Below are 22,104 nucleotides of genomic sequence, written 5' to 3'. Positions count from 1 at the left end.
ATAATAAATAAAAAGTATTAAAAAGTGATGAAATAAATGAGAGATAATAAAAAATATATATTAAAAATTAATTAGAGAAAAAAAATGTTGAAATTATAGGTTTAAATGTTGGAATAGGGAGATAAAAAAATTGTGCTTAAACGCAAAATATATTTTTATTATAATTTTTGTAACTTATTACGTAAAATTATTATAGCAATTATTATGCAAATAATAAATACAAAATTTAAAATCAAATTAAGTCTTATCATTCCTTCTATTTTATTTTATAAATTTAAGTTTGTGAGCATTTTAAACTGTATAGAGAGAGACATCTATGATAGGACGCTGTACATCATCCTCAGTTAATTCTCAATTTTATTTTATTTTATTTTAATTTCTTTAAAAAAAAAAAAAAACCACATTGATTTATTTTTTTATTTATAATCTTTTATTAAGCATAATCCAACTATAATTTCTGAATTTATCTTTGACCATATTTCCATTATTTATATTTAATTAATAAATTAGGTCATAACTCATCTCGTTTCAACTTATGACATTTTTTTACAGTAAAAATTAAAATAAAGGTATATCTATTAGCTAGACATTCTTATCCCTTTGAGCTAGCTAGTTTATTTAATTATTCAAATATCTTACATATCACTAATAGAAAATAATAATTTAAAATGGATACTTGTTCCCTTGACAGGGAGTAGCAAAAGACTATAATATATATTTTACATTTTCAGTAAGTATTTCTTCATTTAGAAAGAAAAATCTATCCATCAATCTAAAATTAATTAATTAATTTCAGATTGATTGCTCTTGTTAATTAAACTGTTATATTACATATAAGAGACACCTGTCATTAGATAGATAAAAATAATTAGTCAATGAAATAAAATAATAATTAATAAATGAGAATTAGCAGCAGGTGGCAAATGGAAAATAAGCAAAAATCGTCATTAGTTGACTTGTATGACTGCTAGCTGTTGCTTGTTCTTCAAATTATATCTCTAATTATTATTTAGAGATTGTTCTAGAGAGCTAATTAATTAATTAATTAAAATATATATGTTGTATCAAGATTAATAAAAATATTGTAAGATTATTTGAATTAAATTAAATTAAACATGAATTCATTAATTCTCCTATAAAATTATTAAAATGTGCACTTTATTCTTCATAATATTCATAAAAATGTTTTTTTTTTAAACTTTTTTTTTATATATATAACAACCCTTTCAGTTGCATGGGGTTATGAAATAACAATGAATTAATATATATATTTGTTGAAAAAATTATATGATAAATTGATTATATGTCTCCTAGTGATATGACAACGGCTCCATGATTAAGCTATATTCAAATTTGGCTTTGAGCTGGTTGAATTTGATTTTATTTTTAATATATTTTTTTGGGGGTTTGAAAATTGAAAATTTATTGAAATATATATTATTTAGTTTAAGATGAATTAAAAGTCAAGCCATAACCAGCCACCACTAGCTAGAGGCCGGCGGGTGTGGACGAAAAAACATAATTAATTTTTTTTTCCAAAAAGATCACATCTTTTAAAAGCTCTTTTTTTCATATATGGTGGCTGACCCAAAAAAAGAAGCTAATTTCGTCTTCTACTAATAAAGCTTATTTTTGTCTTCTTATAATAAAAATCACATAATTACAGTATCATTCTCAATTTCAATTTGAAGAAAAAAAATGGTTTGTAGAATATAGAGTTTTAATATATTTAAAATTGATAGGTTAGTGTTGGATATAAAGTTTATTCAAACACTTAACTGGATCCATTCTAAATATATTAACTAAAATTAAATAATGTATAATTTTATTAATATTATTATTTTTTAGATTTTTTAACTTTGTTTTTTCTTCTTTGTTTAAAATTATTATTATATTGGTATTTTTGTAAATAATTTTTTTGATTAATAACAAAGTTGATTAAAATTAAATTAGAAAGTTATGAATATGAATTATTAAATGTATAAGGTGAGATATATAAATTAAGTATTATAAAATCAATTCAATGTTAGATAAGAAAAATTGGTGAAAGGGTTAGAGAATTAATCACGTCTTTTTTAAAACTTACAAACTTGAAACTTATTTGGCAACGTGTTTGTAAATTTTTTTTCCATGTCAAGCTTTATTGTTGTGTTTAAAGAATTTTATCATTTTTTAATATACATTATATCTTACAAAAATATATATATGAGCAATCCGTCAAATATAAGGTCAGATATAAAATATTGATAGTATAAAACTTCCAATATAATAAAGCTAATTTTAAATTTATCTAAAATATCACGGTAGATCCAATCCCCAAAAACATTAAAATAACACAATTACAACCAACCAAATTCTTAGTACATCTATTCAAGAAACAAAAGAAAAGTATAGAATACAAGTTTTTTTTATTTATTTCATAACTAAAGAAATAGAAAAAAAAACATATTCTATATTATATGCTTCTATTTAGAAAAAAAAAAGTCCTATTTACAGTGTTTTTTTTCTTCAAAAGATTGACTTTGTTAGATTTGTTTTTTTAAATGGAATAATAATGAAACATTATTTTATCCACTTTCTTATCATTCAATTCATTAAAAAATATATTAATGTATTTTCTATTTAATTTATATATATATATATATATATATATATATATATATATATATATATATATATTACTTTAAGTCTTTTATTGGTAAAAAAAAAACACCGTTTAACTCCGTATAATCAAGCATCACGCAACATCAACAATTTTTTAAATAAATAATTATTTAAATAACTTAAAACGAAAAAAAAGGTGTTAGAATTTGGATATCAATGATAGGAAAATATAGATATTTAATTTACTACAAAAGGTATTAAAATTTAATTGTTGTACTTACAAGAAAGCTGGCAGCTACCACAAAAAAGTGGATTTTTGGGTTCTTTAGATTTAGCAACCGTGGACAGTAATTTAGCCATAAACAAGATGATAAAAATAGTTGATATTTATTATCCATAAAAACGGGGTGACTTTATTTAAATTGGGACCACTTTTATCAAAGAAAATAACTTTAGGGACCACAAATTATTTGCGGTGGAGTACTATCTTGAATGTGAACGGTTTGTAAAGGACTTCATTACAATTTTGCGTCTCTGCAGCTTATGCGGCGGCGGCTTGAGCTCTGAAGAGAGCCGACTAAGCCATGCAAATCCAAATATAAGATGGGATAGAAGATCACGTGGCCTCTATATTTGGGTGACAGCACCCGGCAGAAGAAAAAAAACATTAAAAAAAATAATAGTTTTAGAATATGTGAAATTTTATTATAATTTATTTAGACATTTTTTGTTTGTTATATATTTGACTACGTTTCTAAGAGCTAGGGTTTTCAGTAAAATATAGTTTTTACTTTTAATATTTAATTTTTGGTCCTCAAAATAATAACTTTTACCAAAGGAGGAGCTCGAGGAAGAGAGACAATTAGGTTAAAATTTGGGTTACATTTAAATGTTTTTATTTATTTATATTATTTAAATAAAATTGGAGACATATAATATTTAAGGTTAAAAGTTAAATAAATTGTACCATCTTGTTAGTTAAATATAATGTTGGTTTGAAATAATTACTTTATTGAGTCTCCTACTACTAAGAAAGGAAATCAATTCACATGATTTGCAAAAACCAAATTCACAAGTAAAAAGTTAACTTCTCATTAATTATCAATTTTTTTATAAGAATTATTTGACAACAACAAAATAACATATATTAGAAAAAAAAAATACAGGTTAAAATAAGAGTTATCAAGCTTGTGGTCAATGAAAATACCGATTAACTCTCTAACTGACTCCACTGGCTTCCCAAAACGAATATTTGTAAACGCTGTAATAATAATATTATGAATGATATAAATCGAACGATTACAATTATTGAATATTCGACGATTTATTTATAATAAGATAACTCACCAGAAAATAATCGGTGTATAACTCAAATATGTATATGTGTTATATCAACCGTCTTAATCTAAAATTTTAGCACCTAACTCAACGACTTTGGTATAACTCATTAAGTTATATTTCACAAAATACACTATATACTAGACACCCTTGATAATATTTTTTTTTATTAAATATTAATATATTTAATTATTTTTATGCAATAATCTACTTTTTCATCTTAGGTCAAAGTCCATTTTATTTATTATATTTTAGTTGATTAATTCAAGATCTTGCATGATTGTTTAAAACTATTTTTTTGTGTTTAGATGTGTCTCCATAATTTCCATAATTGTTAGGCCCATCATAAAATAATAAAAATTGTTTCACATTTAAAATAAATGAATGACTTTTGCAGTCAAACAAAACCTTAATATAATTTACTTTTTAGATTTATTTATTATAAAGCTAGGAAACAATTAGAGCTAGGTTTTCTTCTATACTCGTTGTCAATGGACGGTGAGAGATTCACATTTGTATTCATACAACAGACGACACGTCGACTTATTTTATAGTCTAGAGAGAGAGACTGTAAAATTATCAAACCAGTCACAAAAAGCTAAGAGAGAGAAACAGTTCACATTGATGATAGTGAAGGAAATTGGACACGTATAGCCATTGATATTAAATTTCTCTCTCTAGAAATCTGTAATTAATGTACCCTATTTTGCCCACAATTTCCATCTCTATTTAAACCCTATCTTCCCCCATTCGGATTTTCATATCTCTCTCTCTTGTTTAATAAGAAAAGAACTTTACAATTCATCGATCATTTGAAAGTAATTAAACGTTCTGGAAAAGTTACTGTTTTATATAATTTACCATGGGAAGATCACCGTGTTGTGATAAGGGTACTGGTTTGAAGAAAGGTCCATGGACTCCAGAAGAAGATCAAAAGCTTGTAGATTACATTCAGAAACATGGTTATGGCAATTGGAGAACCCTGCCCACTAATGCTGGTAAATATCTCATCATCATTATCTTTTTTTTTTAGGGTTTATGTAAAATTGTAATCTCAATTTTACAACTAATTTGTAGGATTACAGAGATGCGGAAAGAGTTGTAGACTGAGATGGACTAACTATCTTCGGCCTGATATTAAACGAGGTAGATTTTCGGCCGAGGAGGAAGAGACAATCATCCATCTACATAGTATCTTGGGTAACAAGTAAGTTTTTTAATTTCACCTTGTTTGATCTTGTTTTTTTTAGGTTTTTTTTTGGAATTTTGATCAAGGTAAATAGGTTAGTTGGGTTTTTAATCAAATGTCTTTAATATTATAAAAAAGAAAATAAATATATTTTAATATTTTTGTTAATGAAATAAGTGATTCAATTATTATAAAATTGAAACGTCTTACTCAAATTAATAAAAAAAATATTTAAAAGTTTGACAAAACTGATGTTCTTGTTTGTTTTGACTTTAGGTGGTCAGTGATTGCAGCCCGACTTCCTGGAAGAACCGATAACGAAATTAAGAATTATTGGAACACACATATTCGAAAAAAGCTTCTACGAATGGGAATCGATCCGGTCACTCATACTCCTCGACTCGATCTTCTCGACGTTTCTTCCATCATTGGAGCCTCGTCTCAACAAATGATGATTAATCTCTCCACACAATCCATTTTAAATCCACAACTTCTAAGACTAGCAGCTTCCCTTTTATCATCAAGACCTAATCAAGAATATCAAAACCAGCAGCTTTGCAGTTTTGATCAGATGCAACAACAACAACAATTACACCAACAATTGCAACAACAGTATTCTAATAATTATTTGGTTCAAACTATTGATCATCATCAACACGAGACGCCTATCCATGAATTAGGGTTTTCACATGTTGATCATCATAATCAGCTATTGCAGGAACAATTCTCTTCAAATCCTAACACCTTTAATAGCTATGGAATTGATGGAGGATCTTACGTTAATAATTACCTCGGTAATTTATGGTCTGAGAATCAAGAAATTTTCGCAAACAACGCTAGTACTTCTACTGTGTTGTCTAATTCATCGACGCCTGAATCAAGTTCAACGCCATTATATTCGAATAATTCGACATACGTTATGAACACTACAAGTACCGATCAAGATCAAGATGAAAAAGACAATAGCTTTTGCAGCACCAACAATATCTTGGATTTCGATGTCACCCAAATTCTGAATAATAATGAGTTCTTTATGTAATTTTATTTTAATACTATAGTCCCAATCGATCTTCTTTTATTTATTTCTTTTTTTATATCTTTTTATGGACTTTGTAATATGAGACTCTATATTACATATATATAACATTTTTCTCTTTTTTTAAATAGCTTGTATAATATATTTATATGTATTCGCATACTTATCAATTAACCTACATCGATCTTTACATTTTTTTTTATTAATTATTTGTTTTGTTTTGAGACATGATATATATTTTGAAAGAAAAAAAAAGTTCAATAAACCTAGCTAGCTACCTATGGTATGTTATAATGTTAATTTCTACAAGGCTATATTTATATATATTATCTAGTAAGAAAAAAAAAATATCTCTTATTTTATTGGGTTGATTAATGATTTGAATTGGATTCGCAATAATTTTATAATTTAATATTTGCATGGATTATTGTGAGGCTGGTAAGGAAGTGTTGACTTTGAAACACGTGGCAATATGTGATAAGACATATATATATATATAATATTAACTTTAATTGAAAATTATGGCATGGGTCTTGTGTCCATTTCTGTCTTTTTCATTTTTTCTGGCGGACCAATTATTGTTGCTATATATTGTCAAGCATAGTGAATTAGTGACTGACGTGAATGCTTACATTATCAGAAATATTAGAAAAATATTGTAAATTAATGTTACATAAAAATATTTATATATGTTATACTTATTGAGTTTTTATGAAAAAATAAATGAAGAATAAAATAAATTTATAAAAAAAGGAGTATCATTTATTAAAAATAAATACATAGATATTTATATCATTTTATGAAGAGAAGGGATAAAAGGGACGGAATTTGAGAAACAGAAAAATGATAAAAGTGGGGAAAAAAAGAAAGAGAAAAAATTTGTTATTTTTTCATCAATCAAATTGTGTTAAGTCATTTCTTTTAAAATTATCTCTCCCAATTAATCATTTATTTTTTAATTATAAATTAGAGACAGTCCAATCAAATATATGACACAATAGTAAGACAAAAGTTAATTATTTAACTTAACAAATTCAAACTATATATCAATCAAGACATTTGGCCATTTATATACCTGACATGAAGAAATTGAAGTTTTAGTCCTAAATTGGAGGATAACATAACAAGAAATTCTGAATCAATCCTCAATATGGTTTGATTCGGTTTGAATTATTTAAATAACTTAATTTTAGAAAATTTCATAATTTTTTATTTTTATCATATAATTTAATTCATTAATTAAAATACTAAAATACCTTTTATTTTAAATTATTATTTTTTATTTTATCATTATATATTAATACCCTTTAAATTTTTTTATCCAAAAATATAATCACCTCCTTAAAATCACTACAAAAAAAATAATTTTAAAATAATTCATTTTTTTTTAAACCCTTATCCAAACAAGGTTATTACTTCGAATTAACACCACCTAGAAGAACATGCATGTGACTTTGTTTGATCTTTGAGTTTTTGGGTTTTTTAAAGAGATTTTTATCTATAACATACATAATCATTTCATCAATTTAATTAATCAATCTTTTATATATATTAAAATTATACTTTTTTATTATTTCAAATTAATTTATCATTCAATATAGAAAAAAAAAAAATTTTGTCTTTAAACATAAAAAAAAAATTAACGAAAATTTTTAAAAAATATATCAAACGAGCTCGTAATATATATAGATCCATTTATTTCAAATGTGGTCCACCAAACTTACATGGATAAGGGGAACAGACTTTCTTAAAAATTGCAATAAATATAATTGATAATGATAAAGCTTCACACTATAGGTTGCAAAATTAAGATATTGAGTTTAGAATAAAATATATATAATGATATAATTCAATTTATTATATATGATATGTACATTAACATTAGTCACATACAAATAGACTGTTCATAATAAATCTCGATTGGGGCTTCTCTTCAAGAAATAACGTGCGTTAAGATAATATTATTATTTAAGTCAATAAACTTGTGTAATTTTTAGTGTTTGAGAATAAATATAAAAAAAAGGCGAAACTTCCGAAATAATTAACCACTTAATTAATGTTCGACGTGAACGTAAGCCTTACATCATATGTACGCCAAATATTTATTAATTTAGGATGAATTAATTAATGAATTAATGTATTAATAATGTATGATAGTGATATTAGTGAGTACGTGTCCTTTACATGGTCAAACTTCGAAGCTTAAAAATGACAAAGGGCCACACTTTGACTACTCATGACCGACCATGCCCAAATTGTCCATCAATCTTTTCACAATGCAAATAAAATGGCTAAATTCAAACTTAAAATGTGCTTTATTTATTTATTTATTGGATATTATAAAACCCAATTTAATGAAATGATTTTTAACATTTTGTATTGATATTATATATGATTGGTTTTATTTGGGTTTTATATGATTGTTTAAATATCTTAAATTAATGGAACATTATTTCACTTTTTTATTTTTTATTATATTATTCAAATAACTAATCAAAATATTAAAAATATTTTATTTCAAATTATTAATTTTTAGTTTATTATTATAAATTAATACATTTTTTCATAAACAAATTTTAACCTCATCAAAATCATAAGTCATTTTTATTTTTTTTCCAAGTTATTTGAAAAACTCCAATCAAAACAAAAACCTTGGTATATAAAATATATTATTAACATTTTTGTGCATCTCACTTTTTTATAATTTTCATTTTATTCATTTATACATTATTATTATTATTTTTTTTTTATTTCTCTTCAATTTATATTTGGTTTGAAATATTTACATCAAATTTTTGACAACTGTCTTTTTCTAGTACTCAAAGGCAGTTTTCTCTTCTTCTTTTTTAAAATTACCAAATTAATAGCAGATTATCTTGTTCAAACTTCAAATGATCCATTAATATGCATAGATTTGTTTGGTTTTTTGAAAATACTCATATTATTACTTTGAGAATAAATTAATTAATGAAATTGACTCAAATTGAATCACACTCAATATGAAACTCAAGATAAAAATACTCTCTAACTTAAAAATTTATTATCAAACTCAAGATGAGGTAATTATTACATCAAAATATAGTTAGTTTACTATCCAAAAATTAATTCTCAGACTTAAAGAGAATATTTTCAATTTTTTATACAAATTTTTTATTTTTTCCAATAATATCTATATATTTATTAATTTTACAAATTGAACCCAATATTTTTTCATTCCATTAGAGATTTTTTTTATCAATGTTGTTCATCATTATAAATTTATGATAAGTAAATAATATAAAATAAAAAAATAAAAAATAAACATATATTTAAATCATATAAAATAAATAAATACATAAAATTAACATATATATATATATTAATAGTTAGAGAACTAAATTATAAATTAAAAAAACATTGAGTTTGTAAATATTGCAATCACAAATATGAAAAACTCATTTTGGTTTTCGTTTAAGGTTCTAAAAATCGAGTTTGTATAAAGTAAAGGTTAGATCGGAGAAATCTATCTTCATGTAATTTTGAGTGTAGGTTTGGAAATGATTTTAAGAAACTAGTTCTTATAATTAAAAAAATTATATAATATATTAATTAGTTGATAGATGAACTGTCATTTAAATACATTCCATAAATTAAAATAATTTGGAAATATTTACATATATTTTATAAAAGAATTTATCTTTTTATTAAAATTTATAACTTTAAAATAAATATTACCTTTAATCATCACATTTTTTAGGAAAATATTAATTTTAAATTTAAGAACCTCCTCCCCCAACAATAATGATCTCATCAACTTAATTTAAGACATATTTAGTAAAAATTATATTCAGTCTTTATTTTTTTTATCTTTATTCTTTTAAGTAAAACTCTTACCACTTAAATTTTAAATTACCTTATTTTATTAAAATAATGTTAATTAAAACAACAAACAAAATTTTGAGGAGATGACAGTTTTAATTAACTTATTTTGGATATATAAAAGAGACAACTTTTATGAAAATTTTGTACATCATAAACCATTTGCCAAATTTGAGGAGTTTAAAACAAATAATTTTGAACTTCCAGTTTTTTTTAAAGGGTTGATTTAATATTTTTTTGTTTTGTTTTAATTTTTTGATTTTTTTTTTTTGTTAATTTGTTATTCAAGAATTATAGTTGTATTTCTCTCTTAAAAAATAATTATATTTTGTAGATAAAAATCATTTCACCCAATCTTGAACTTTCTTTTTTGAAATGACGGGAATTATTACTCTTGGTTCCGAGATAATTTTAACTTTTAGGATCGTAGTTATTTACTGAGCGATAGTAAATTTTGTTATTTTTCATCTCAAGTTCTGTATATAATCGAGCTCACTCCAACCTTATTCTTGACCATAGTCAGAGTTGAGTCCTCCGCAAAAGACAAGAATCACAGTAATTCTTTTATTGAAAAAAAATAATTACCTCTATTGATCCAATATTACTAAGTTCATTATGATTTTACTATTACAAATTCAATGCTTAATCCTAGCATTTTGTTACTTTCTTCAAACATAGTCTTAACCAATTGGGGGAAGTCAATTCCGTATATTAGTTTATTTTCAATAATAAAAATGGTATTATCGGACTTTGATTAGTACTTTCATGCCTCGACGTGTGTCTTCTTTCCTTCAATAATCCCCTCTAAGGCTTAATACATTATTAGATAGAAATATATGAGACTTTTTCATTATTGTCTGTGCATTTTCTTGTGATAGGACAACAATGGTTGAATTAGCTTAATTTAAAAAACTTACCCAATTGGATTATATAATTAATATATATAAATTAACTTCTTCAATTGGATAATGTCGGGGGCAACCTTTGACTTGTCTTTTGGACAACAATGGCAATAAATATATTATATATACATGTTCTTCACCAAGATAAATGATTGTCCTTTTTGTCCCACTTTTTTATATACCTAGCTTGTTTGGTGTGGGATTATATATCATTATTTTGATTTAATTATTAAGATTATCTGGTGAAGAAAATGAAATATGTTTTAAATCATCATAATATTTTTATAGTATTTTTTCACTATTAAAAAAATTTGCTTATAAATATATTATAATAATTTAACCGTTGTTTTGACGGTTCAGGTGTTCCTAACAAGAGTTAAATTCTTAATTAAAATATCTTAAATCAAAATATGTAGAGTAAATATGGGCTAATGCTAAGATTCTTAATTAAAATGACTTAAGAATTGTATTTAATCACAAATAATTCACCCATAACAAAGCTCCATGTTTCCTTCATTGTAAGACTTTTTAATCATTAATTCTGAACTAAGTTTATGCATATAGAAATAAACAAAAATATTTAAAATATATATAATATAAATAAACATGAAATCATTATTTCTTACAACTAAACTATTCTTTTACAATGTCAATCTCATATTTTTTTTAGTTTTTAAATTTTATTAAAATATATATTTTTATTAATTTATTTCTTTTAATCAAAATTTTAATTTTTCTTAAAATAATTATTTTTGAATTCTCTTACAAAAAATTTATATATTATTTTAAAATAATTTTTTAGTATAAAATTTATGTAAATAATTAATTTATTATATTTAAATTATTTTTTTTGTATAAATTTTCATTTTATTATTAATTCTATTATTTTAATAATTTTTTTTATTTAAATATATTTTTTATTAAAATTTTAATATATAAAATTTTAAAAAATAATTCATTTCTTTTAATCAAAATTTTTTTTTGTTTAAAATAATTTTATTTGAATTTTTATACTTAAGTTATATTTTCTTTACTTCCAAACTATTTAAAAATAATTTTTTATGTATTATATTGATATAAATAATTAACTTTAATATTTTTTTTCATTTTTATCTCATATCAATTAGTAGTCAGATATCAGATATCGATATCAAGTAAAAAGATAACTTTAATAATTTTTATTATACATAAATTTATTTTAATATTAATTTTAATAAATTATTAATTTATTTTAGATAAAAAAATCATTTATTTCAATAATTTTTTAAACTTTTATATTTAAAAAAATAAATTTTCAATTTTATTTTTATTTAAATATTTATTTTTATTAAAAGAATTAATATATAACCTTTTAAAAAATAGTTTATTTCTTTTAATAAAATAATTTTTTTTGAATATTTTTCTACAAATTTAAAAATAATTCTTTTTAATCAAATTTATTTAAATTTATTTTTTAATTAATTTTAATTATATTATGAATTTTAATTTAGTTAAATACTTTATTATATTTATTTTAATAATTTTTAAACTAATTTTATTTTATAAAATATATTTTAAATTTAATTTAAATATAATATTTTTGTTAAAATTTTAATATATAACGGTTTAAAACATATCTTTTAATCAAATTTTTAATTTTGCTTAAAATTATTTTAATTGATTTTTTTACTACAAATTTATATTTTGTTATTTAAATTAATTCTTATGTATGGAATTTATTTAAATAATTAACTTTTATAATTTGTATTATATTTAAATTTATTTGGTATTAATTTTAATTATATTACGATTTTAATTTTATTCACTTAAAAATATTTTATTTAAAACATATATATATATTAATTTTATTTGAATTGTTTTATTATAAATTTAAATTATATTTTCTTATTTAAAATTATTTAAAAATAATATTTATGTATTAAATTTATTTATTTTTATAATTTGTATTCTATTTACATTTATTTTGGTTTTATTTTTTATTATATTATGAATTTTATTTTATTATTTAAAAAATATATTTTAATTTTTATAATTTAAAACTGTTTATTTAATATTTTAATTTAATTATTTTTAAAAAAATTAATATTTAACTTTAAAAAAATCGTTTATTTCTTTTTATCAAAATTGTAATTTTGATTAAAATAATTTTATTTGAATTTAGTAACTACAAATGTATTTATTTTTTATTTTAATTATTTAAAAAAATAATTTTATTGTATTAAATTTATTTAACTAATAAATTTATGTGCATTTCTACACGCAATATTTTTATTCAAACTCAATTAAAACTAAAGAAAAACCAAAAACTCAATCCCTACCTCTCACCCTCAATTCTCACCTATATATAAACTATTTCTCTTTTCAAACTCAATAAAACATATTCAAAATCACCACCAATAAATACTAATTAAATAAGATGAAAACAGTGAAATTAGAGTTATGTTGGATTTAAAAAAAAAAATTGAGGTGAGCATTGGAAAAATATATATATATATATATATTAATGGAAATTATCTAACTTAAAATATGATATGATAAATTTACCATGCTAACCACTAGATAACTAGTATAATTATTATTATTTGAAAAAAAAGTTAAAATATAGACTTGTAAAGGTAATATTTTTGGGCTGTTCAGCCCAGTACAATGAATCCTTTTGTTTCTGGCCATGGATATTATGGGCATGCGGTCTTGAGCGGTTGAAAATGTTGGATCCTGTTATTTGACATAGATCTTTTGGTCTTCTTTTCTTTGATGGGCCGTTGTTTAGGTTCGCTATGTGACCTGCTGCTGTCCTTTTTTGCTTTTGAAGATTCTGTATTAGACATATAATTAGGCAAATCATTATCATCATATAATAATTGGTAACTCCTCCTCTGCAATATTTCAACATTCTTCTTCTGACTGTTTATAAGGTATTGAGTTGTTGCTGCTGCTAGCTGACTTCTTTGGATTCGAGCCTTGACTTGGATCGAAATCAGAGCATGCAGCCTCCTTAGAGTTGCATTCGTTCCTTTCCTTACAAGGTGACCTCTTACCAGTGCTTGTAACTTCACTAGTCCTCTCAATGCCCTCAAAGCTCGTCTTGCCTGAAACAATTGTTAGTTTACTAGTCACTTCCCACTTCAAATTTTAATTAAAAGAATACCCAACATACCAAATAAGCGCGGTATGCTGCCTGAATCCTTGTTGCAGAAGAATAAGCAGTACTAAAGTTGTTCTTTTGATCATTTTGATGTTTCATAAATAAAACATTTTCTGTTAGTTGTTCACTAACAATAACAGAGTCAAATGATCTAGTACTCTTATGGGCTGCATTTTCTGTTCTTGATGATGGTGACGATCTTCTGAAACTCCACCTCCGTTTCTCCTTGGGGGTTCCTGAAAAAATGGAAGGAGTAGTCGAAGAATGTTCTTCAGAAAAGGGTGTATCTTTGATCTTCTTGTGCTTTTCTGTCTTAATTTTTCCTAGCATCAAGTTTCGAATCCATGTTCCTGCTTTTCCCATTTTCAGTTATGCTAACTATTGTTGCTTCCTCTAATCCTATATAAACACTAATTTAAACATAGTCTAAGCCAATCTATCTTATTTTAAAATTTATTCTTTCGTTTTCCATTTTATATATATATATGCCAAGGCCTGCAAAGCTGCAATGATAAACTTTAACTTGTTATGCCATTTGGCATTTGCAAAAATCAGGCACATATACAATTTGTTCTTGATTTTCCATATAAGAGTACCTTGATTTTCCTAGGAGCATAATTTAATTGCAAACAAATATTTAATCCCAACATCCAAAAGATGGGACTCGACTAGATCTTGGAAAAAAAATTCATGTAAATTCGGTAATTTAATCCTCATAGTCACTCACTTTGTGAGAAATAAACTACAAAATTCGGAATTTAAGGATTTTTTTTTTCAACATTTCGTTGTTTTGTAAATGATGATGAAAGTTTATTGACGACACAATTTTTAAAACACTGGTGACACTATTAATTATTTTAAAATTTTGAAAGATTTAACATTTTTGTAAACATAAAGTAAATAAAAGATAAAAGATAAAAGTTAATTATTTTTGTTTAAACATATAATTTCTTATTTAATATTTATTAAGTTAAAAAATATAAAAATATATAATTTTATAGAATAAATTTCAAATTAAAAAAAAACATGTATATGTAATTTGATATAAAAACATTATTAGAAAACTAAAATTAAATTTATATATATGAAATTATTTGGGAAATTAAATTTAAATGTAAGCATTTGTTTTTTAAAAAGAAATTATATATGTTAATAAAAGTTTTAATAAATAAATAATAATGCATCTATTTGTTGATTAATTTGAAAAGGGAAACAAGAAAAAAATGTCATTAATAAGAAAATATAAGATTCCACTAATTGTGTAAATATGTTAGGTTAGATTTCAAAACTTATCATGTAACCACCATCTTATTTTTTTTTTGAAAATCAATAATCCCAATAATTAAGACTTAAAACATATTTATCATATTGAATCTTAGAAAACAAAATCTTCTCAAAAATTTGAATTTTAAGACTAATCCGTTATTATTAGGTCACACTTATTTTGGGGATTATGTGTCATATATTTTGATTTTTCTTTTTTATAAAAAATAATTTGTATTTTAGTTATGAGTATTTATATTATTTAAAAGCAAATAAAATTTAATAATAACTTGTAGTTCAAATTAAATTTATTATAGATTATTTTGGAAGAAAAAAAGGAAAACAGTTTTATCTTTATTTATTTTGATAAATAATTATTTTAAAAAATATTTAGATATAAAATGATGTTATATTTTTGACCATGAAAATTGTTATCAAAGTGACCGGTTCACAAAGTGACACACCTCTTTCTTCTTCATTCTTCTTCTTCTTTTTCCTGGTTATCGCATCTAGGTCAGACCTAGAAGCTTCATTGTTGCAGGAATCGCCGGCGTACATATCCCAGCTACAAAGACGGCGCCGGTGAAGGAGGAGCTTCAGATTCAAACTCCTATGATTCTCCATACTTCTCAACCCTAATCCATCGTTATGTCGAGGTTTGTAACTTTCAGATCTTAGAACTGTTGATATAATACTGGGTTGATAACTGAACTGTCAATTTTATGATTTGTTGAAGTTTCCCAAATCTTGATTTTACCATAGGAAAGATAGGCAGATGATTTTCAGGACAATGAATAGATCAAATAGAATCTTCAAGGTTGCTAAAAACCTTTTCTTTACCACCGATTGTAGGTTTTTGTCTGTTGGGAATGTAAGGAAAGTTGTTCATTCTGTTCGTGTAAACCGGGTGGCTTTGTACTATGAAGAAAAGAAGTTTTCTGGAGCATATGTAACTGGATTAACTTCTCCTCATTACAGATTGTATTCTCAGTATGTTTCTTCCAACTTTAGACATGGTATTTTCTCCAGAAACTTCTCTGTTATCACGCCTAATGGCACAATTGGGCACAATGCCCAATTTTCTTGGAGGAGGCTTTTACAAATGACACCAAAAACTCCCAAAAACTCCATACCTGTAAATAAGATAGCCCAAGCTGTTAGCTTGGCACTTAGCCGCTCTTATATGGTTGTTCCTGGTATATTTGCTTTGGCAAGTGGTAATATAGCTTTATCACAATCCTCATCTGAGTTAGACCCCTTTTATTCGAGAGATACTTTATACACACGGGCTGAAAGTGGACATCTATTCCTTACATCGGTATTGTTCTCTGCTTTCGAAGGAGTTATTTTATTGCTTAGAGCTATTTACTTGTCAATTATGTTCACACCTTGCGTTATAATGGCTCCTTTTGCTGATTCTTTTGGTCCGGGGTTTCGAAAAGTATGGCTTCAGACATTTCATCTTACACTTGAAAGAGCAGGCCCAGCGTTTATTAAATGGGGTCAATGGGCTGCTACAAGGCCAGATCTTTTCCCCCAGGATCTATGTTCTGAACTGTCAAAGCTTCACATGAAGGCTCCTGAGCATAGTTTTTCTTACACGAAAAAAACAGTTGAAAATGCTTTTGGACGTAAGCTTTCTGATATGTTTGACGATTTTGAGGAGGCTCCTGTAGCATCTGGTAGCATTGCACAAGTTCATCGAGCCTCTTTGAGGTATCGTTACCAGGGTCGTGAAATGAAGCCTATGGTGGTAGCAGTGAAAGTCAGACATCCTGGTGTTGGCGAATCAATCAAACGAGACTTTGACATAATTAATTTAGTTGCAAAGTGTTCGAAGTTTGTTCCTGCACTTTCATGGTTAAGATTGGATGAGAGTGTCCAGCAGTTTGCTACTTTTATGATGTCTCAAGTTGATCTGGCTCGAGAAGCTGCCCACTTGAGCCGATTTATCTATAACTTTCGTAGTTGGAAGGATGTCTCTTTTCCAAGGCCGGTTTATCCTCTTGTGCATCCTGCTGTTTTAGTTGAGACTTTTGAACTAGGGGAATGTGTGTCACATTACATTGATGAACTACAAGGACATGATCGTCTTAAAAGTTATCTTGCTCATATTGGAACTAATGCACTTCTGAAGATGCTTCTGGTGGGTTAATTGTTTTTATATAGTTTTCTTTTTGCAGACACAAATATTTTCTCGTGCCCTCTTAGGCCTTGTTCGGATTGGGTTTATTAAAGAAGTTTTTGTTTGAATAATCTTCAAATAACCCATATTTTCACCAAAATAACTCATCTTTTCATCACCCAAATCAAGGCCTTAGTCATACACAGGTTCAGATTTAAAAATTTATTGACTGTTTTTTTGTAAATTACTTTCTTCCTTCAGGTGGACAACTTTATTCATGCAGATATGCATCCTGGGAATATCCTTGTCCGTGTAGCTCAAAACAAGCCTATTAGGAGAAGTCTATTCAAATCAAAGCCTCACTTGATTTTCCTCGATGTGGGCATGACTGCTGAACTTTCTAAAAGTGACCGTGTTAATTTACTAGAGTTCTTCAAGGCTGTTGCCCGTAGAGATGGAAAAACTGCTGCAGAATGTACTCTCAGATTATCCAAGCAGCAGAACTGCCCCAATCCAGAAGCATTCATAATGGTAATATTAATGCATCTGATAGTAAGGTGGTTCTAAGGATATTAGAATGATTCTTAATTATCAATATGTTCATAACAGGAGGTGAAGAACTCGTTCGATTTCTGGGGCTCCGCAGAAGGTGATATAGTCCATCCTGCTGAGTGCATGCATCAAGTACTTGAGCAAGTTAGGCGACATAAAGTCAATATTGACGGCAATGTCTGCACCGCAATGGTTACCACACTAGTCCTTGAGGTAAAATTACCAAGTCTTGCACCTCATTATTTGAAAAGTCATACATGATGGGTATATCTTGTTTTAGAATAATTTCAAATAATTCACTGTCCAATCAAAAATCCAATCATCAATCAAGTTATTTAAATCATTAACTAAAAATACCAATATGCCCCCTCTCCTTTTTTTCAAAATGATTAATTTTTTTCATTATATATTTTTATACCCTTTTTCACATTTCACCCAAATAACTTCCTTTTAGTTCTAAAATACAAAAGGTCACCCAATTCAACTGCATGTTAGAGACGATAAGAGCTCTTTGTATAGATTGAAATTTTCAATAACCTAGATCTTACAATGTGTTACGACTTGTTTCGTAAGGTGTGTTTTGGGTTCAAGAATCACGTTCTTGATCTATAAGACCGGTGAAATTCTACAATCAAAGGGCAGCGGAAGGTTTTCAATAGAGAATTTGGGGGGAGGGAATAGAAGAATCAAGGGTGCGAAGAGAAATACTGTTGGTCTATACCAAACAGTCCATAGTAAATAATAATAGATGAATATGGCAGAAGTTCATATCTTCATTATTTTATTCATGGGTCCTTGGGGAAGAAAGATCAGCCTTATATAGGTGATGTCTTGCCCCATAATATTCGGTTACAACAACTTCAAAAGAATAACAGAATTCGGTTTGTAAAATAGAAAAAGAAAACAAAACAAAATAATAAAACAATAAAACAGAAATCTGGCCCATGTGCACACTAGGACCGAGACCGGGTGCCGAGAAAGGTTGCTGGAATTTATTCTAGGACCGAGGCCTTGATTTTAGACCCTAACATTATCTCCCCCTTCAAAATTCGTCGCCCTCGACGAAAAAGACCGTGGTCTGCCGAGTCTACCGAGCCTCTCATGCGCATGCTGAATATTTCAAAGAATTCGGTCGGACTTCAGCAAGTCCAGCAAGTGTTGGAGTCTTAGGACCGCATTTCTTAGAAGCCTTCGGTCTTCCTGCTCCACGACCAGTCCTTCTTTCGACCCAGCACGCCAAGTGTAGCAAAAGGGCCATTTTTCTTCCGGGCATACTCTAGAATATCTTCAAACAACCAAGCCCAGTCCTTTATCCAGACCAGCAACACATGCGCAACAACATAGCCATGTCTTCCGACTACCTTCCTGGCTGGTGTTCGGTTGTTGGGTTGCTGGGTTAGCCCTTTGATTATTTTTTGGAAATTTTCAGCAACGTCTTCCAAAACAAGTGAAACACTTTGGCATTCGTTTTTGCTCTTTATTTGTACCGTGGCAGCAACATTATGATTTTCCAAGGCCTTTTTTAGCTGGCTGCCTTGTATTATGTTGACCCGCGACCGAGGGGCATCTTGCTGGACCGAGAAAGTGTGCAAGAAAATGACACGTTCGTCCCTTGTCTCAAGCACCAAAGGTGGATCATAAAAATCTGATTTTTGGACGGGTTCTTGAACGCTTTCTTGGACTTCTTGATGATTAAACGGGGCCATGAACAATCTGGATTTGCACCTATGATTGAGCTCCCATTTTGTGCTCGGCCAGACCGTGTTATCAATGCATGGTTTGGGCAGCAGCGGCGGTTTGACATTGTACAAGGGCCTGCGACCGAATCGCAGAAAGAGATCTTTCTTGAATTTATGCCACGTCAATGCTTCCATATGGTTGCGATTCCGTAAATATGATTCATGCCACGTTCTTGCATCTTTTGAGAAGTGAGTGCGGACAATGTCCAGCTTTGTGGCATCATTCGTCTTGCTTTCCCTAAAGATTTGCTCGGCAAATAAGAGCCAACCCTCCAAATCAGTCCCATCAAATTCAGGAATATCAATATTTGTGAGCCGGGTTGGAGGAAGGTAGCAAGAAGCAATATTATAGGGTCGGGTGCGGGGATTTTGGCCATTATTAAACGCACCTTTTTCAATGGCTGTCAAACTTTTTCCAGCAGCATACCTTCTGTTCATATTTGGCAGAAAAGCATTGTGCAAGGCAGCTTGTTCGGTCATATTTTGTCGCAGGGCAGCATTCATGGAGGCATATTGATGGGTCAGCCCTTCGAGTAGGGTCTTAAGATCATCCATCTTTGCTGCTATCTGGTTTCTTTCATTTGAGAATCGTCTTGCTCTGATACCAAGAATGTTACGACTTGTTTCGTAAGGTGTGTTTTGGGTTCAAGAATCACGTTCTTGATCTATAAGACCGGTGAAATTCTACAATCAAAGGGCAGCGGAAGGTTTTCAATAGAGAATTTGGGGGGAGGGAATAGAAGAATCAAGGGTGCGAAGAGAAATACTGTTGGTCTATACCAAACAGTCCATAGTAAATAATAATAGATGAATATGGCAGAAGTTCATATCTTCATTATTTTATTCATGGGTCCTTGGGGAAGAAAGATCAGCCTTATATAGGTGATGTCTTGCCCCATAATATTCGGTTACAACAACTTCAAAAGAATAACAGAATTCGGTTTGTAAAATAGAAAAAGAAAACAAAACAAAATAATAAAACAATAAAACAGAAATCTGGCCCATGTGCACACTAGGACCGAGACCGGGTGCCGAGAAAGGTTGCTGGAATTTATTCTAGGACCGAGGCCTTGATTTTAGACCCTAACACAATGTTATCCTATCATCAAATCATCAACTAAAATACCCTTCTAATCTTTTGTAAATCATCAATATACCCGAAACAAGCAAATATCTCATATCATCAAACAGGGTTTTTATAATTTTTTGTATGCATCATGATTTGCAGGGTTGGCAAAAGAAGCTCGATCCAGATTACGATGTAATGCAAACATTGCAGAGTCTCCTTCTTAAAGCTGACTGGGCAACATCACTTTCCTACACCATAGAAGCAATCATGGCCCCTTGAGCCATTCTTCTTAATTTTTTGGACACAATAAAACTAACTTGTATAAACAAAGGATGGCGATACATACCAACCACAACCCACTACCAAAAAGATGGTAGCAACAACCATGTGCCTTGTTTTGGTAAAATTAATTTTATTCTATTTTTTGGTATTACATTATTGAGATTGGTTCGCTTGCTCGAAGAAGGATTGTTTCCGAGCATAAACAATAATAGTTTTGAGGGACAAATAAAGGTTTCGACGATGTTATTTTTTCTTCTACTTTCTTTCAATTTTTCTTAAAAGTAGAGTTTGAGTGGTAAATGTAAAAGTTTTTACAAATTTTGGGGACTAACTACCAATTATATATCTCATGTGACAGACAGGAACTGGTCAATGTAACATAACTTTGTTTTTTTCTTTCTTATTGTTTTATAGTTTCAAAATGTTTTTTCCTTTGTTTCTTTCGGATGGAATCAAAATGACATTTCTTTTTCATTAATTTCAATAAAATATTAAAGTAGACAAAATTGGTTGAAGAGAATGAGCTTTTTGATGTTAGTTTATAATTAATTAATTACATTAGTATGAAGATGACTTTGAGGTATTCTTAAAGAAAATTTTATTTTATTATTTTTATTTATTTTTTTTAAATTAAAGTAAACTAGTACGACATCTTACTTTTGTTGCTTTACCACTTAAACTCAAAACGTTTTCATTTATAGAATTATTTATTTAATATCATAACATGTGGATATGAACAATTATTTATTCAATCGATGTCATTCGATTCAATAGTTGCTATTTTGTATTATTCGTAATTCATTCATATGTCACTATTGTAATTTTAACTTGTAACTATATTTTTTTGCCGACTTAATGCATTTTTATTTGTGTATGAAAGAAAGTACAAGTTCTTTTGCATATATATTTTTTTTCGATTGTTTTGAAAATTAATTTTTGTTTTTTAAATAAGTTAATGCAACATGATATAAATGACAAGTATAACGACAAAAAGAAGAGTGT

At 27.1% G+C, this 22,104-nt stretch overlaps 3 protein-coding genes across 3 annotated transcripts; 2 read left to right on the top strand and 1 right to left on the bottom strand.

Moving 5' to 3' along the window:
* Nucleotides 1-4,725: 4,725 nt before the first annotated feature.
* On the top strand, nucleotides 4,726-6,196 carry LOC124911203 (transcription factor MYB41-like). The gene is made up of 3 exons (XM_047451653.1): nucleotides 4,726-4,940; nucleotides 5,020-5,149; nucleotides 5,408-6,196. Exons 1-3 carry the CDS (start codon nucleotides 4,805-4,807, stop codon nucleotides 6,168-6,170), a joined length of 1,029 nt encoding a protein of 342 aa, XP_047307609.1. The 5' UTR covers nucleotides 4,726-4,804; the 3' UTR covers nucleotides 6,171-6,196.
* Nucleotides 6,197-13,602: 7,406 nt separating this feature from the next.
* On the bottom strand, nucleotides 13,603-15,959 carry LOC124911711 (protein IQ-DOMAIN 19-like). Its single transcript, XM_047452220.1, has 3 exons — nucleotides 15,800-15,959; nucleotides 14,085-14,308; nucleotides 13,603-14,016 (listed from the first exon to the last, which is right to left on the bottom strand). Exons 1-3 carry the CDS (start codon nucleotides 15,957-15,959, stop codon nucleotides 13,603-13,605), a joined length of 798 nt encoding a protein of 265 aa, XP_047308176.1.
* Nucleotides 15,785-21,352, top strand: LOC124912042 (probable serine/threonine-protein kinase abkC). Its single transcript, XM_047452598.1, has 5 exons — nucleotides 15,785-15,991; nucleotides 16,188-17,481; nucleotides 17,722-17,991; nucleotides 18,070-18,225; nucleotides 20,980-21,352. The coding sequence occupies exons 1-5, from the start codon at nucleotides 15,984-15,986 to the stop codon at nucleotides 21,097-21,099; spliced, it is 1,848 nt and encodes a 615-aa protein (XP_047308554.1). The 5' UTR covers nucleotides 15,785-15,983; the 3' UTR covers nucleotides 21,100-21,352.
* The last annotated feature ends 752 nt before the right edge of the window (nucleotides 21,353-22,104 follow it).

This window comes from Impatiens glandulifera, chromosome 8 (assembly GCF_907164915.1).
Source record: "Impatiens glandulifera chromosome 8, dImpGla2.1, whole genome shotgun sequence".
NCBI classification, from domain to species: domain Eukaryota; kingdom Viridiplantae; phylum Streptophyta; class Magnoliopsida; order Ericales; family Balsaminaceae; genus Impatiens; species Impatiens glandulifera.
The sequence above is the reverse complement of the archived record's forward strand: the minus strand, read 5'-3'. Positions and strand labels throughout refer to the sequence as shown.